Here is a 17,849-nt window from a genome sequence, read left to right as displayed (position 1 = left end):
TATCCTGTCCTGACTCATGCTTGTCTTCCCGAAGATGGTCACTTTCAGAAGGCTTTGTCACAAGTTCTACCGCCTGGCAAAAGTCGCAGCCCAAAAGCAAAACAGGAAATATGACAAATGGTGCACTACTGGTATCATGTTGTATGATGAGGTATGAAAACCATTTCACACAAGCTAACTGGAGTGTGCCTGCTTATCAATGTTTGATAATGTACAGAGTAATTTAGGGGGGAAGGCTACTCAAAGTTGGACCTTGATTTTGGAAACCTATGTTTTGATTTGGAATCTATCTACATTCATTTAATTGCTATAGGTACAGAATAATGCTAATATATTCATTAACTCCAAGCCTCGTGAAAGTTTGTTCACAAGTTGTGTTGTTTTTAAATGATTCTGAACAGTGTGAAGACAGAGATGCATATGAACTACTGTGCGGCAGGATAATCATCAGGAGGAAGCATTGTGTTTTCTACTTCTTTCTACTCAATGATTGTCACATAAAAGGAAACTGTTTAAGAAGGCAAGCAAAGTGTGACACCTGATTTAAAAAAAAAAAAAAAAACTTCTCAGATGCAGCACTGTGGCTGCAAATTTGCTATGTAGATTGTATAATGGTATAAAGCTGCGTCGAGTAACTTTTTCACTGGCTGTACATCAAAAGTAGAATGAATGCATCTGTCTTCTCTGTGTTCCCACATCACAGTATTTCTCAAGACGTAGGTTGAGAACAGTTTGATCATAGTAACCATACTTCCTCTTTTGTGGCTTGTTGCTATGGCAAGCCTTCCCTTCCAGGCAGGAAGTGACAAGAAGACCCAAATGATGAGTTTTGAGAGTGTGTGTGTGTGTATGTAAAGTGTGCATCTTTTCTGGGTGGAGCACTTTACTGTGTCCCTTGACAGTGTGCACTTCACATAAGACTTCAGCTTGTAGTCTGGTGTCTGGGCCACCATGGCGAAGAACTGTAATGCTCTAGGGATTCCTGTTGGCCACATGGTGAGTAGGCAGCATTCTTATTTGTTTTGGTTTGGTTCAGTGCGGCTGTTCATGAATACGGTGGTTTATCATTTCTATGATGTATGAAAGCGAACGTTTTATCAGCTCTTACATAGTGGCATTTCAAGATTAAGAGCACACTTATGTTAAAGAGGAACAAGTTGGACTTGAACATGCTGTTTACTTGTAAGTTGAACAGGAATGGCTGTTAAATTTTGAACCACTTTTTAAGTCTGTATTTTCTGACTTGCTGACACTTTTAAGCTAATATCCAGGTCAGAGTACCAAGAGTACAGTAGTGCCATTTTCTTGTGGTGGCCTGTGTTATCCGCCTCCACTCCTCAGCAGTGCCAGATCCAGTCAGGCTCGGTAGTTGCAGTTGGTTGTTACTGAAAACGGGCCTGGTCTGCCTGAGTCAGAAACGGAAATCAAGCCATGACTGTCTGTGCCATGCGTCTGTCATGTAGGCTGATTTGGCTTTGGTCTACTCTGTGTGAGACCGTTATGTTTCTAGAATTGATTTAACTCTGCTAAAGGTGTGAAAATGTATGGAAAGATGTAGAGGCAGGAAAGTGATGGATGTTGCCATGGTTTTAAAAGGCTCTCAGAGCTTTGCATTTTGTGTGATTGGAAATGTTATGACTATAATTGGTGTTGCACCCTTCCCTTGCATAGAGTCTGTTTACACATCTTGTCTCCCCTTCAAAGGATTTGCAGAGAATACCTAATCCTTGGATAGTTTTTTTCTGCTGCAGAGTTTATGAAACACTGTGGATGTGTCATGTGTGTTGGCTTCTCCTGAGTGTACTTGTAGGCACCGACATGTTGTGTTTTTGGGGCCAGAGTCTGAGCAGTGGAGGTGGAGTCTCACTGAAGCGAACACCTGCAGAATCAGCCAGCCCATATCAACCTTATATGGTCAAAGTCTGCAAAGAGCAGTTGTCTTTGTGCTGTTGTCAAGGACACGTTCTTTTTTGCATGCATTAAAATTCACACACATACAGTTTATCTTCTCGCTGGCAATTTGTTTGAGAAAAAAAAAAAAACTTGTGCACTTAACCCTGTGAGCCCGTACGTATCATATATGATACCCACATTTCTGGGACTCATTGCATCACCATCAAGCATAAACTTTGCATTTAACCCTTTTAGATGAACTCTTATGCTCGTATACTGACTCCTGGTAGACACTCCTCACTTTTCTAAATGTTTTGACATGTGTGATACAAACAAAAAATATACTTAGAATTTTTTTTTTTTTAATTTTTTTTTTTTACATTTTGTCAAAGGGACAAATAAAGAGTTCATATTTGAAAAATTAGAATTTTCTGACCATTCTTTCATAGTTCAGGTCTCACAGGGTTAATTCTGCATACAAGTCGGACCTTGGTCCTGCTCTTATAGTGAGCTGGGATAACAAATTGTCAAATTGCCTTGCCCAGATGTCTTCTGTGTTACTTAAAAAAACAGATAATTTTAGCCCATTGGTTTTTACCTGGATATTTATGTCACACGAGAGGATGCTGAGAGAGAGAGAAACATTTTCTCACGCACAGGACTGACGTGTCTTACCTTTCTGTGTGACTCAGCGGTTGACACTTCTGACATGTGTTGCTCCGCAACTGAGGTCCACGTAAGCTGGACATTTGGTGAAAACCCTGGCTTCAGTGAACCAAGAGCTGACTCACATTCCACAGAACTGACACAGGGCCAAAATCACCAGGCAAAATCAAGTCTGGTTCAAGTCAGGGAAGCAGTCAAGGAAGCTGCATGTACATGAATGTACACAGAGCAGGGATGTCGAGCACAGATCAGTTCAAATGAAGATGTTAAGAATGAATGTTAAAAATCAAGATTAAAAACTAGTGAGGCGATATATTGGTCATTTTGTAGAAAGTATAAAACAGATTTTATGCAAACATTTACTCACAGTGTATACTCTGGGCAGGAGAAACCTATGCTCGCACTCGCTTTCACATACCTGGGCAATTTTAGAGTGGGAACCCACATGTCTGTGGACTGTGGGAGGAAACCAGAGCACCCAGAGGAAACCCTGACAGGCTTAATAAACATGTAAACTCTAAGAAAGGTGATTAAGAACCAGGACCTTAGTGCTGTGAGCTAGTCTGCACCTCTTTAAATAATATTTCAGTATTACAGGATTCTAAAGCAGGTTTTCTCTCAAGTTTCTCTCAGCCGCTAAAAACAGATTGAGTTAACCCGCTGGTCTTCTTTTCTGAAATACCTCTCTGTTCAATATTTAGGTTCCTCGATACCCAGAAATACCCAGATACGCGCTTGTCATCACAGGCTTGCACGCAAAGAGTTTTAAGAATTCAGTGGTTCGTGTTTTAGTTTTTAACCGTGAAAGTGCTTGAACTGAAACAGAAACCTTTTGCAAGATGAGAATTTTGTGAGCTCTGAAAGCTGAATGAGCGCTATTGTCATCAGTGTCACAACCACTTCCTGTGAAAACAGCCTTGGCTGATTGCACTACAGTTACACAGAGGGAAGAAACAAAAAAAGTGAAGAGAAAAAACGCAGCTGGCGTTCACATTTCACTTCCTAAACGTGAATGCCTGTGAGCTTTGAACACACGTATCGAACTTGATATCACTTCAAGTAGATTGTGAAGCTGTTAGTGAAATAGTTTGATGTCCTGATTGTTCTAGCACTTTTAGTCCTGTGGTTTAGTTGTGTAGTTTACTGATTAATTATCCCATGTGAGGTAATGAGTGTGAATTTTCATACAGTTACTTTGTTTTTGTGATTTTTATCTGTTTCTGTTACGTGATTATTGAACTGAGAAGTGAGGTTCTCAGTTATTAGAGGACAACTCTTCTTTGATGACCTAAGGGAGGATTATACCATCTTATCAGATGTTTTCTTAAGTCTTAGTTTGTTTTGGTGTCGTTGTAAAACTCCTTGCTTTATCTCTCTCTCTCTCTCTCCCTCCCCCTCTTCACAGATCCAGGCAGTGTCAGATGGAGGTAAGCATGAACAGTCAATGTGCACACTGACAACCCTGTACGTGTTACGTTTCCACAATCTGAACATGTCTGTGCACGACCGAAGAAAATATCTGATTCAGTCTCATTCTTGGTCATGCTTTTCTGTGCTGATAAATGGGTGTGTTTGTGCCTGGATGTGCTATAGAGTTAAACATGTCTGCACGGGGCTGTGGAGGCAGCAACTCCAGTCTTCCAGGGACTCCGGGGGGAGAGGCCGGGCCCGCCAACAGCGTGCTGAGCTGGGCCGTTTCGTTTGAGAAGCTTTTGGAGGACCCCTCTGGGGTCCGTTACTTTACGGTGAGTCACGCTCGACACACACATGTTGTGATTTTCAACAAGTTCAACAATAATAGTAGGCTCATGGCGACCCCTCACTAGGTGTGCCATGTGTGCTCATACAGTGTGTGTGTGTGTGTGCGTGTGCGTGTGTGTGTGTTTCTCCACAGGCCTTCTTGAAGTCTGAGGTGAGTGCAGAGAACATTTTATTCTGGCAAGCTTGTGAAAAGTTCAGGATGATTCCAGCCACGTCCTTGGATAAGGTATGATGCACTCTTTTACTTCTTACATTTTGAATTAGCTAACTGACACTTTTTTTTTTTGGTTGTTTCCATTGTAGGCAAGAAGTTGAATGTTTGCAGTGAGGGGAACTTGGTTGCTATGTTGCTATAATTGTATTAGTGTAGTGATCTACAGCTAACGTGATCACTAATGTGTTTTTTTTAAACATCAGTTCACAAGTTTTATATAGTTTTGTACAACAACTGATACATTTCCTGTTGACTTCACTGATGCATGAAGCAATTTTTGAGATATTTGTGTCCATCTACACCAATCCCTCAAATAAAAGTGGCCAGCTGGCAACTTTTGTTCTGTGATTTCTCAGCTCTCTGGGAAATGAATTGACTTTTAGCAGTTTATTAATTGAGTGACTTGCAGTGTGGATGCTTGGAAAGGGTTGATTAGATTATTGACAGAGGAGATGCCCAACACTGAAGGAGGAAAGACTCCAAGCCAGTGAAATGATAAAACACACTGAGTGGCTTCTCAGGTGACTGTTGAAAACTAAAATCCAAAGGGAGACGGGTTCAGTGTGTCATCGTGGTTCATTTTTGTTCATGTCTCAATGGCTAAGAAACAATGATTAGGAAACAAAGTTTGGGTAATAAGTAATCATCACGGTGATTCAGTCTGAGAATGTTGCTGTTGCTTTTCCAGCTAAAAGCAGCAGCTCACTCCATCTACAAGACCTACCTGTCTGACAGCGCTCCCTACTGTGTCAACATTGATGATACTGCCAAGACAGAGGAGAAGGACCTGGAGCAGCCCACACCTGACATGTTTAACAAGGCCCAAGCACAGGTCTGTTTAGAGTCTGTGCTCTCATATTAGCTCAACGTATTAGCTCAATAATATAGTGCTGCTGACTTTGTGTACCAACGTCTCCTCTTTGTGTCAGATATTTAAACTGATGAAGATGGACAGCTACAGGCGCTTTGTGCGCTCTCCTCTTTACCAGAGTTGCACCTTGGCAAGCGTAGAAGGGAAACTTCTACCTCAGCTCTCTAATGAGCCGGTTCACCTGGGATCCTGTGAGGACATGGTCACCAGAAGCCCCTTGCTCAGTGACAAGAAGGTAGATAGACTAGGAGAAAATGGACTGAGGGACGAGGAGGGGGAAAATGGAATTGATTCTTGTTTTAACTTTGCCGTAAGTGCTTCTATTTCATCACTGTCTCAAACAGAACAAGAAGTCAGACAATAACAGCTTTCCCGGTGGCAAGAGTGCCTCAGAGAAACAGCGGCAGAAAAGAGGATCCTGGGGAGGTAGGGCCTGTCGAATGTGATGTACATCCTGTGTCTTTATTTCACACTTCCTCCCTGACTCTCTTGTTCTTTTCTTACCATCACTGATAATAGATGAATCGAACTCCCATGGCGCAGTCTCTCGGCAAGAGTCTAATATGTCGGTCAAGTCCACCAGCAGTGTGGAGCTTGGCTCCCTCTACAGGCACATGGAGGTCAGTACATTTGTGACAAAGGGTTTGTGCTGTAGCTGAAGCTGGTTTGTCAGAAATCAATTACTGTTAACCACAGTGAGGCACACACAAAGTGTAGCGAGGTCCACAAGGTGATAAATCTCACAGTTTAGAGGCTAATCTGCCAAAAAATGACTCACTATCATTTTGAAGTATACATTTCATTCTTAAGTCCTTTCCTCTCTCCATCTGTGGTGCAGAATGGCAGATCTAGTCCCCGGTCTCCAGATCAGGGAGGTGGAGGTGGGGGTCGGATAGAGGTGGAGGGGGGCTACTGCTGTGTCTTCTTACCTGATGGCAGTGCCTCCCTGGCCCCCACACGCAATGGCCAACCCATCAAAGACATGCTGGCTAGCTTGTGTGAGAAGAGAGGCTTCCCCCTGAAAGATGTCATCATCTACCTTCAAGGGAAGGACAAGGTTAGCGCTCAGTCGCTCTGCCTCCTGCACCCTGCACCAGCCACAGCTTTAATTCAAGAAGCTGTTCAAAAATATGCACTGTACGACACGGCAAAGCTGTTTTGCAAACGGGCGGCATGAGAAAGATGACTACCCTCTTCCTGTTCCAACATCCTCTCATCTTCTCAGCCTCTCACTCTTTTTTCTTTTTTTTTTGTTTCTGAAACTTTGTGAAACTTATTTTAAAGTGTCTCCAGCTGACAACTCTGAAAGTCACTTTAATTTCTCTCTTTAATGTCTACGCTCTCTCCACCGCAGCCCCTATCGCTGGACCAGGACTGCTCCGTACTGAGAGATCAGCAGGTCTCTCTAGAGCTCAGGGTGACATTTGCGTGAGTCAACTATGTCACTTCCTTTGCTTCCTTTTTTTTTTTTTTCTTTTTGTAGGTCTTTGACACCCTAGCAGGCTTTTACACCCCCATCCCCACTACAGAATGTCACTACTCACCATATTAGAGAGAGGTCCTTGTTTTAACACTAGACATAGAGGTGAAGCTCTCTGGGCAGGAATCACTTTAGTCATCATTTGCACTGAATATGTTACTAGATAAGTTGCCATATTAAATCAATTTTGGATTTCCTGCAAAGACGATCATTGAGTGGGAGATTACTCTGTGACTGCAGGCTTTGCATGACTAGATTTTAATGATGTTATGCTGCTGTTCCACTTGATTCAGTTCTTTGTTACTGTGCGAGGGAAGTTATTGAAATGCATGTGTGTTTCAGGCTGGAGATTGCCTTTACTGGTAAGACAGTTGGGATCGTGGTGAAGTCTAGTAAGACGCTGCAGGACGCCCTCTTTAATGTGATGCAGAAGCACCACCTCAAGCCACAAGAGGTCCTGGTCACCATGGTGAGTGTGCGTGTTTGTGTATATGAAGGGGACCATAATATGTAACTGTGCTTGAGAAGTTACTCTAACAAGTACTTTCTATCAGTTACAAAGGACTGACTTTACTGCTGATTAGTTCTGGTGAAGTTGTCGCTGTTGGCTATTTTTAACCCAGACACAACAAATATGTCACTGTAATACGCTCCTATTTCAGAGAAGTAAAGTAATGACTCGCCTACCTTATCTGATATTTTTAACTTTTTAAGTTGTGTCTGTCAATTCAGTGATCATCTGCCTCTCCTGCCTACAGTGGCCGTTGCTAGGCAACATTTTACGTGTCAATGTTCACGCTAACATTTATATCAGATCTGTAGTTTTTGTTACACTATTTTGTTAGTCATGAGTAATGAGTTTACAAAAGCTTAGTAATGCATTCATGTGTTTTGTCTGTGATATGGATCAAGATCCAGTATCTGTGGTACGTTTTGATACCTCACTGATCCCCACTAAACTGTGCAACTCACTGTGTGTCAGCATCCAATCAGAATCCTTCATGTTTTATTTTCTTGTTCCTTTAAGGTCGGAAGCGACGAGCCAGTGAACATGAGCGGATCTGTGTTCAAATTGGCCAATAAGACGCTGCGACTTGACAAAACCAAAGGTTAATACACTTGACTGTTTAAAACCCAGTGTTTCACTTACATTTGAACCAGGAAGAGTCATGTTTATATCACGTCTACATCATTTAATAGTTAACTACACTGCTGCAAGAAAAAACACTAGCAGCCACAAGATTAAAAGAAACCTACTTGACTAATGATTAAATAAAATGAGTTCAGTAAAATCTAGTATAGGCACATGCTACTTTTCCACCCACTGTTAGTTGTGGATGATGTGGCTGACCCATCAGTAATGCTCTGTGTGGTCTCTTCTGAACTCTGCCTGTGCCCTGCCTGTGCCCTTGTTTTCATTTAATTGATTCTTTAATGGGTTTTAGAAAGTGTTTCTGCATTTCTTGCCTCTCACTCACTCTTAGCTGGCGGGGAAGAGAATGTCCTTTCACTGTCTACTTTACTGCCCTGCTTTTTTTTCTGCGTCACTGTGTGCATGTTCCTCTTTTCCTACTCTGATTTCTTTGTGTGTGTCTATGTCTCTTTTAGTCTCCTCATTCTTTTCTCTGGGTTGAAATGTCTGAGTCCATTTGGTTTGTGGAGTGCTGTGTCACTTTGAGTTCACTCACCTCATTTCCTGACTGCTGAGAGACCAGAACCAACTTCACTTTGGATCAGTGCTCCCCGCCTCAGCTCCACTCACTGCATTTAGGGAAAAGGGAAATATAATCGATTAGAGTGGCTGTATCCCAGGAGGACCCGTTTAATTCTTGTCAAGAATATTTTATCTGGCTGATGTCTGTGTTTCAATGGGGAAGTTAAGTTCTGTAGTTTCATCAGCAGACAGTTTACTACTTTTTGAAGTGGAAGTGCTATTAGAAACTAATTTGCAGCTTTGTGTGGTCTGAACAGGAAGAGACCAGACCTCCAGTTCAAGAGGCAGTGGTTCTGCTGCAGCCACACAGGTGAGGCAGTGTTGATATATCAGCTCGACGGAAAGGGCGGAAGCTGCTGAGATGATCTTGGTTATTATCTAAAAAAGAATATAAGGAAGGTTTGTATTTGAAGGCCAAGGCTGAACAAGGAGCCACAACGATGATTTGTTTTACCTATTGCATAGATTTTTTGTATTTTTTGTCTATTATATATGAAATAGTACAGGAAATATAGCACATTGCATTATGGGATTGTTATCAGTAAGTAATCTAAATACATAGGGCATTACTTTTTTTTTTTTTGCCCCCATTGTGGGACAGTATATATAGTGCACTATAGAGTGATTTGTAGAATTATTTGTTTAGAATGTCACTGGGATTTAAAACCTGTGAAACGTTATATATTGATAATGCTGGAATCTGTTTTGTACCAGGCAGGAACAGCGAGCGGAAGCAGCATGGAGGCCCGATTGTCGCTGCAGACAGACAGAGCTAAGACTCACCCCAAGCCCAGTAAGAACCGCGACATGGATGGTAGGAGACCTCGGCAGTATCTAGGAGGGTTGGGCAATATGGAAATGTCTATCATAAGATGATTTAAATTAAAAAAAAAAACCTTCAAGGAAGTTTTCAGTCAATGTGGTAAACTATAAAATTTATAGTTTCTGCTTTTGACCACTGGAAACAAAAAAGTAATTCTTAGGGCAAGATTCAACGTAAAGGAAGTGTACATGATGTTGAAATCTTGTTTCTCAACTGGTGACTGAGCAAGCTCACCACAAAGTGCATTTAGAAGCTGTTTCTATCATATCACACAGTCTTTTCAGCGCATGGATCTAAAGCTCCAACAAAGCTACTAAATGGACAAAGTGATGAGACTGTTTTTAAGGTCGAGAAGGAATTCTTGTCAATTTCAAGTTTCTGAAATTCCAGAAAAATATACTATATTACCTTATAAATTAATATTGCAATATAAATTTGCATGATAAAAGACTTCATCCATATCACCCAACCCTAGTATCTAGCCAGGGCAGGGATTTGATCAGGACTAAAGTATTTTTTACTTTATTTATTTTTTTTGTTATGCCATTATGTTTTGTTATGCCATTTTTCTAACAATCTGCATTTTTTTTTTTTAACCTTTTTGATCAAGAATACGTTGAGCTGTAAGCGCTGCCTACACCCTCTAAAATATGGGAATACTTTAGACAGATCAAAATAGCACTGTATTATTTATTTATTTGTTTAAAAATAAATGCCCAGAATTGACACAGTAATTCGTCTGCATCAGGCTTCCTGGACATGCTGACGAGAGCTCAGTGCTCCAGGGTTGATGACCAGCGAGGCCTTCTGACCAAAGAGCAGCTGGAGGTCCCTCTGTTCCTGCAACAGCCCTCAGACCAGGGGCAGGACACAGAGCCAGAAGAGTCCAGTCCAGCCAGCTCCCCCACCGCCGAATCCAAGAAGGAATCAGAGGACAAGATGTCATTGCCTTTTACTCCGGCTGGGACAGCGGAGGGAACCCCTGTCTCTGCTGAATCACACCCCAAAGACTTAAGGGAAACTGCAGTTTGAAAGACTTTCATGTATGGGATGGACAAAGACATGATTAAGAAGAAAAAAAAAAAAAAAGAAAGAACGTCTTTCAACATGATGTTACCAGTCATGTCACATGACAAAAACTCTTTTTAGTCCCAAATGGTCAAGCACTTTTTTTAATTGTTTACAAATAAGCTCTGAGACAACAGTGTGCTACCATCTCTACTACTGTTAATTGGCCTCTTGAGGCAATATGGAAAGAAGAAGAAGAAGAAGAAGAAGAGAGATCATGGCAAGCATTTATAGTGTCATCTTAAAACACTACACATCCTTATGGGGAAAATGTTTGCTATGAATTGTTTAATGCTCCCAAAAATGTATGAAAAGAAGTTTTAGTTCAACATTTCGCCCTTAAACCAGTGTGTTCGAATAGCTTTTCCCTGATGTTTCATGCTGTACAGTTTGAGTCGCAGTTCACATTGCTTCTGTTTCTCTCAATCTAACATTGCGGTCATGCTTTTCTTTGAACTCTAAGCCAAAACATGTTTCTGCACAGGATCTGGTGACTGTCAAGAAGGTGTTTTTGAAGTGTGTTGCACCAATTGTTTTCTTTATTTCTATTAAGATTATTGAATATTTTTATGATTTTTACAGTTTTTAATATTCTAAATTACTATTTTGTGTGCTTCCTTGCTATTTTTCAATGCATGTTTGCGTTTGATTTGCTGTGATGGCACTTTGCAAAGCCCTGGTCAAGTCCTGTTTTCCTGTCACTTTAGACCATATATCAGGGCCCAGGTCATTCATCAGTAATGTGGTATTACAGGGAGAGAATCCGATGCTGTGATCATCAAAAATATCCCACAGGGTGTATCCAAAGAATTAAAGTGTTTTATTATGAAATGTGATACTTTACGTCTGCATTTGTTGTGGGGAGGTCCAGACCAGGCCTCAGCTTTCAGCCCTCAGAGAGGAATTCTTTGGATGAATCACTGAGGTCAGTTTCTGAAATGACAAATGCTACGTGGTTTGGTTTTATATGCTGTGCAGCCAGACCCTGCTTCCTTAGTGGACTGACACTGTGTGTGAGTCATACAGTGTGAAACAAGTCTGATCTGTATCTGTCTGTGTAGGTGTCAGTTGTAACTAGCTATGACTGTATTATGCATTCATGTGTCTGGCAGAGAAACCTCCCTCCTAAGATGCCGTCATGTAATGATGTCATTTTTGCACAGTAACAGGGGCGCTGTGATTGGCTCTTTGTGATGAGTTTGTAGCCAATGACTCGCTTCATCTGTCCACAGACTTGTTGCTGGAAGGTGTTTTCCAGTTGAGAAGCCTGGGAGGACTATTGTGGGGTGTATTTGGCTATTGTATGGGTTACAAAACAAATCAGATGAGTCATAGATGGATTCATCCGCATGGATTATGTCAACAACATGAATATTTCAGAGTTTGTGACAGCATGAGGTTTGGGAAGAGTCTCATTCGCCCACCTTGCCTTTATCATCATCTTGTAGAAGTCACTGATGTAATTAACCCTGAGACAATGAACAGAGATGTATATGTTTAATGTGCAGTGTACAATACCTGTTTGTCACACCCACTGCTTCCGACTGCCAGGCTGGAGACATTAGCATACCGAGCTATGATTGGCACACCTGGTGTTTTTTTTTTGTGTGTGTGTGTGTGTGTGTGTGTGTGTGTGTGTGTGTGTGTGTGTGTGTGTGTGTGTGTGTGTGTGTGTGTGTGTGTGTGTGTGTGTGTGTGTGTGTGTGTGTGTGTGTGTGTGTGTGTGTGTGTGTGTGTGTGTGTGTGTGTGTGTGTGTGTGTGTGTGTGTGTGTGTGTGTGTGTGTCCATGTATGAGCGGCGCGTCGGCGGAGCTATGAATGGGCAGAGAGGGGTGTGCTCTCACAGACACCATAGCAGCAGTGAGATGAGGAGTGCCATCTACTCCACTGCACGTCTGCTGAACTGAGAGGAGAGAAGAGAAGGAAGAGGGGAGAAAAGGAGGTGAGTGTCTGAATATCCCCCCAAGCATTTCATTAATCTCATTTTTGTTTTGGGGGTGATCGCTGTGATTGTTCAGTCAGTAGATGTGTCTGCCTGCTCTTTCTCCCTCTGTCACGCCCATCATTCATTCATTCTCCCCTCCTGTCTGTCAGTGCATTTCTCAGTGCTTGATTTTCTTGAGATAAACCTCTTCATCTCATTCACAGAAAAGCTCATTCACATTTTCATTCAGATTGAGTGCCAGTGCTTTCTCTCATCTCTGTTTTATTATTTGCTGCTTTCAGTTTGAGCTCAGTTTGATGATTTAGTCTATTCTACTCTGGGATGGATAACAAACACGTTTTCAATATCTTGTAAGTGTTTATTTTCTGAATTCAATCCTCTGCTAATGGGAGCTCTGAGTGGTACTCACTGTGCCTCTGAGAGTCCTGCAGAGGAATACATAAGTGGTATAAAACAAAACCCATCCATCAGATCGATGCTTGCACATAACTGTGCCTATAAAGGTTCAGCTCAGCCGGTGAAGGACAGAGTCTGTGCTCAGTGTTAAAACTGAATACGATAGTGGATTCATTAGCTCTGACGCTCTGACCTGTTATCAGGTGAGATACACATGGCTAAGCTGTGATTCTGGCTGTTAGCAGATGTGTCGGGCGACTCCTGACTAGAAGCTGGGGAGGGAGAAACAGTGTGTGTGCATGTTTGTGTGTGTGTGTGACAAACTTGAACGTGGTAGAGCAGACAGCCCATCATCATCAATTACAGGACATTATGTCCTTGCATCTGTCAGACGTCTCACTGTGCTCGCTAACCAGCTGCCGGTGCAGTTACTGCCCACATGCTCACCTTGGTGCTATAACCACCTCTGTGTGCATGTGTGTGCTATAACAGCCTCTATAATTACACATATTCTGAGTGTGTGACCTTCTGTGATTAGCACGTTCTCCAGCACAGATGGGGCGAGGCGACAGTGTCAGATCAAGGCTTCAATTTCACCTCCACGACTGGAAGTACGGTGATTAGTTGACCCAAAAGAGTGGAAACTATCTTCAAGGTGTTCATCAATCAACTCATGGCTGAAGGGACATTTCCTGTCATTGTCATTGCTGCTAGATGAATGAATGAACAGGTAGTCATTTGACAGATGGGCAGACCTTTCATGGTGAGGTGCACGATGACAGCAGGAGCGATGATGTAAGTGTAACTTGACTGCACGTTTATCTTTGCTATATTTCCCCATTCTTGTGAAACTCTTTCACACACTCTGAAATTCAGCTCAAGAAGTTCTTGTCGTGTTCTGCTCCTGAGCTGGGGAGTTAATTAGTACTGACCCAACGCTCAGAGCTGGGCCAATCTTGGTCTCTGCCTGTGGATTCACAGTCACAGCGGCAGATTTTCTGCTTACGTAATGCAGATGTTCACATCAGCATTTTATTCAGGATCATAAAGGCTAAATACTCGGTGATTAAACTTTTCTACCTCCGATTTATCATCTTCCTCTTGTTGTATCTCAGTCAGAGCGATGATGGGAGGAGGAAAAGGGCTGAAAGGACTGCGAGGCAAAATATTCTATTTGACCATCCTTGCAGAAAGAGTTCTTTAGCAGCTTTTAAGGCGAAAGACTCTGTGTTGCTTTTGTGCGGCATGCCCACGTAATAATGTTTGAGCATTTTGTGCATTTGTGCGTGCACACGTTTTTGTATGCTTACCACAAAGAGGTGTAGTCTTGTTGGACATGTCACTTTGGCTGTTGTTGGCTTGCTCATGTGGATTAATCGGTGGAGAAGTTTCTCTCAAAGCAGCTACAAAGGAGATGCACTTGAACGTGCTCTGACCTTGCCTACATGATCCTCCCCATCCCTTTGCCTTGTCTACAAAGGAGGGATTTCTCATCTACCCAAAGACGGGCAGACAGCGATAGAGAAAAGCATGGGGAGAGACAGGGTGAGGCAAGCGGGCAAATCATTCTCATTTAGGTCATTTCCCTTAGTGAACCGGTCAGAGAGAGCACTCAGGACTCACTGAATGCCTGCCCTGCCATCAAGGCTGAGATTATTCTCCTCCGTTCCTCAAAGGGCTGTAATTCACATTTTAGAGTGAGTGCAGGGAGTACAACAGCTCTATATGCCCCTGGGTGTGCCGACTGAACCATCACGTATGTAGTAATGGGCCTTGTACGAAAGAAGCTAGGAACACTCGACTGGGTTAGTCCCTCTGGTACAGATCATTCAATCGTGTTAGCGAATGTAGGCTAGCAGGTAGGGCCTTGTTGAATATCACACGTATTGCAGTCCAACTGGGACTTCCTAATGGAGTTCCCTGCAGCATCAAATGTGGCATCTCCATGACCGCTGACGTCAGCCGTCACAGTGGGTGAGTGAGCCCCTGTCGATCTGCTCCCATTCATTCTTTATGTGCCCCGAGCTGAATACTTCCTGTGGAGCAGCAGGCTAAACTGGAGATGAGGGCGGTAGAAAAATCACTCTTTTCAGTCAGATCTGCGAGTGACTTGCTCGTTTTTATATTGTCTCTGCTCTGCATACATTCTTGTCAGATCTTGCCAAAGTTATAAACACACATCTTGGGGGAAAATCATTTCACCATCAGTAATGTATTTCACAGAATTACTCAAAGATAAGCTGCTTTTTTTCTCAGTGGGCTTCTTTCTACATAAATACACACATTTCTGTCCAAGTCAGAACAGCTTTTTTCAGTTTTAAATGCCTTTAATTTGTTCCCAGGTTACTTCACCATATTAGGTGTTAAAACTCAAAAATATTCAAACAAGGTACACTTACAGTATTCTGTGTTTCCGAGGCTTTCAGCTACATCCAGCTACATCCTGTGGCCTCCCTCAGCAGATGGACGACTAACGCCCAATTATCATGAGGAAGGCCATGAGATGTAACTGAAAGATTCAGAAACATCAAGTGGGTGCACCTTGTGTTATGCAGCCTGCTGTTGAACATTTCTGCTGCAGCTCAACATTTCTTTTCTTCAGAATAACTAACACGTTATTGCTTTATGATGAGCAACATGTTTCAAATATTTTCCAATTTCCCTGATATCTTTCTGCTCTTAGAATCCCATCTGGCCTTGCAGAATAGGAAAACACTAAACCACCCATTCATGTTGAGGTGCTAATGTTTTGATCTGATCAAACCGGTCAGACATCAGACAGAGGAGGACATCGATGGGCAGCACTGAAATCGTTGGACTAGAAAAATCAGTCTCATGCAAACTGACCCAGAGGTGTTTTGTCCCCAGCCATCAGGGCTCGTGACACCAGCTGTGGATGTGGCTGTGACTGCTGGCTTGTGCTCATTGTGGCCTTTCACTTCAGCAGGAAGTCCTGCCTGTGTGTGTGTGTGTGTGTGTGTGTGTGTGTGTGTGTTGAAATTGTTCCAGCTCTCTCCCCATATGTTTTTCATTCTTTTCTATAAAATGTTTATTAAGTTTCTTAAAGGCATTTTTAATTTTCACCTCTGATTGATGGGAGAACTCTTTATTTTGTAAATCTTGTTTGACGTTCTTTACCTTTAAATGATGTCAGTAGGAATATTTATCCTGTCTGACTATGGTGCATCTCTATGATTATAACATTCAGCTGCTGAACAACAGGGAATTTCTGTTTAGGGATAGAAACCATTATTTTCAAAAAGCCTTTCTACTAGCAGCTTCTGTTTCCATGATAATGACATAGAATTTTAAGTAAAGTAAAACTCGCAGTCAGGTGAATCAGGGATGTTTTTCTCTCTGTCTTTTCAAATCAAAATGAGAAACAGTAATTGGAGCAGCAGCGTGCACATCCTAGTGAGACAATTAGTACCAATCTCGAGGGCTAATCCACTGAGGAAACACAACAAAACATTGAAATCAGTGCAGGGAATCTGAGCCTGAGTCACAGTTGCCATCTAGTGAAAAGAGACCATAACTGCAGACCTGTCAGCTTCCTGGTGATGTCTCATTGACTGCTGTTCATCAGACCTCTTCGGATTACAAGAATCATCAGCGATCAGTGACTTTTTACCAGCACTGCCACTTTGAGAAGCTACTTCTCAAAATGTCTTGCATTTGAGCTTTGCATTAAAAAATGGCTGAAAAGTTTTATTTTTTTTCTTTCTCCCGTCTTTACAGTTATACAGTCAGAGTTTTCCAAAGGACATCATCTATCTTAAGCCTCCATCGGCACTGAACCTCTCCTGAGGGGGGAAAAAAAAAAGTCAGCCATGGAGCAGAAGACAAATGAGGTGAGTAAAGCTCTGATATGCAAAACATTTGAGTCGTTCTGGTGATGTCTGAAACGAGCCTCCCTCTCTCCAGAGTCCCACCACCACCTCCCCTCAGAAGCACATGAAGAACAGGTCCAAATCCACAGAGGAGATGCAACAGTCGAAGAAGGTGAGCAGCAGCCTGACATTCATGAGCTCCTAGTATTTCTTCTCTCGCTCACTCTGTTACCAATCAGCTCTGTTCTGCACTTTCTCACAGGCCTTTTCCTCACAAAAATCACTCCCAGGCAGACCAGAGCTGGACAAAGTGAAGGTGAACTGTGCATGTGAATTTCAGTACAGCGGAAGTGTTGTAATGCATCTATACTTGCCTCTATACTCATGCCTCTCTTCCTATGTATAGTAGAGTCCTCTGAGATAGTTTAGTAATCATTAGTGGTCATTATTGTATTGTGATTTAAACATATTAATATATTCAAGAAGATGGAAAGCTTAGTAAGAGCTTTATTTTTCTGCCTCTCTGTGTTGCAGGAGTGTCCCGATGGCTCTGACGTGCCCTCGTCCTCCACTGAGGAACTAAAGTGATAAATAAAAAGGCTCAGTAGGACAATAAAGCTGTCATCAAACTACATGATAACATGATCATCATAAGAACAACATGATTCATACATAAAAATGTACATATGTGCGCAGGGAAACTAGAAAAAAACTGAGGATAATAGTGAACTAGATTAGAAAATATGCAAGCAAAGAGGTGATGATTGGTTGAAGGAAACGGTATAAAAAATGGTAAATTGAACACAAACACACAAACTCATGCAATCTCAGACAATCGGATGAGAAGAAAAGGAAACCCGTGATGATGCTGTTTCATTGTACTGTGAGTGTCACATACATACCAAACTGAATGTGTATTGACAATAAAGTGATGCAGTTGAGTGAAGCCATCCTTCATCTAGTCTCACTCACACCTGTACTGAAATATCTGCAGAATTCATTTCAGTCTATTGAATATCTTTCACATAATCTTTCACATATTTAAAACTTTCACATATACTTGGCCCTTTTTTTTTGAAAATCTGCTAATCACAAATAACAATTTCTTTGGTCTTAACTCTCAGTTTTTGTCTCCAAATTGCTACACTTTGCACGAAGCCCAAAGGGACTGAGTTAGGACCAAAAAAG

At 42.1% G+C, this 17,849-nt stretch overlaps 1 protein-coding gene and 1 long non-coding RNA gene across 5 annotated transcripts; both read left to right on the top strand.

Moving 5' to 3' along the window:
- Positions 1–25: 25 nt before the first annotated feature.
- Positions 26–10,530, top strand: rgs14b (regulator of G protein signaling 14b). Of its 3 annotated transcripts, none has more exons than XM_041048557.1 (15): positions 26–151; positions 3,965–3,986; positions 4,153–4,304; positions 4,454–4,546; positions 5,223–5,366; positions 5,464–5,640; positions 5,750–5,831; positions 5,925–6,025; positions 6,244–6,462; positions 6,760–6,833; positions 7,228–7,354; positions 7,913–7,994; positions 8,857–8,909; positions 9,314–9,392; positions 10,171–10,530. In XM_041048557.1, the coding sequence occupies exons 1-15, from the start codon at positions 35–37 to the stop codon at positions 10,452–10,454; spliced, it is 1,806 nt and encodes a 601-aa protein (XP_040904491.1). In that variant the 5' UTR covers positions 26–34; the 3' UTR covers positions 10,455–10,530. The 3 variants fall into 3 exon arrangements, with proteins under 3 accessions (XP_040904491.1, XP_040904490.1, XP_040904492.1); XM_041048556.1 differs by having other exon boundaries at positions 9,314–9,413; XM_041048558.1 differs by lacking the exon at positions 26–151 and adding an exon at positions 860–996 and having other exon boundaries at positions 9,314–9,413.
- A 1,716-nt stretch (positions 10,531–12,246) lies between these two features.
- Positions 12,247–17,543, top strand: LOC121188666. 2 transcript variants are annotated; one of them, XR_005894726.1, is made up of 5 exons: positions 12,247–12,432; positions 16,578–16,682; positions 16,756–16,833; positions 16,924–16,977; positions 17,196–17,543. It is a non-coding gene; the product is annotated as an uncharacterized LOC121188666 (long non-coding RNA). The 2 variants fall into 2 exon arrangements; XR_005894725.1 differs by having other exon boundaries at positions 16,570–16,682.
- The last annotated feature ends 306 nt before the right edge of the window (positions 17,544–17,849 follow it).

This window comes from Toxotes jaculatrix, chromosome 10 (genome assembly GCF_017976425.1).
Source record: "Toxotes jaculatrix isolate fToxJac2 chromosome 10, fToxJac2.pri, whole genome shotgun sequence".
In the NCBI taxonomy this organism is placed as follows: Eukaryota; Metazoa; Chordata; class Actinopteri; family Toxotidae; genus Toxotes; species Toxotes jaculatrix.
The sequence above is the reverse complement of the archived record's forward strand: the minus strand, read 5'-3'. Positions and strand labels throughout refer to the sequence as shown.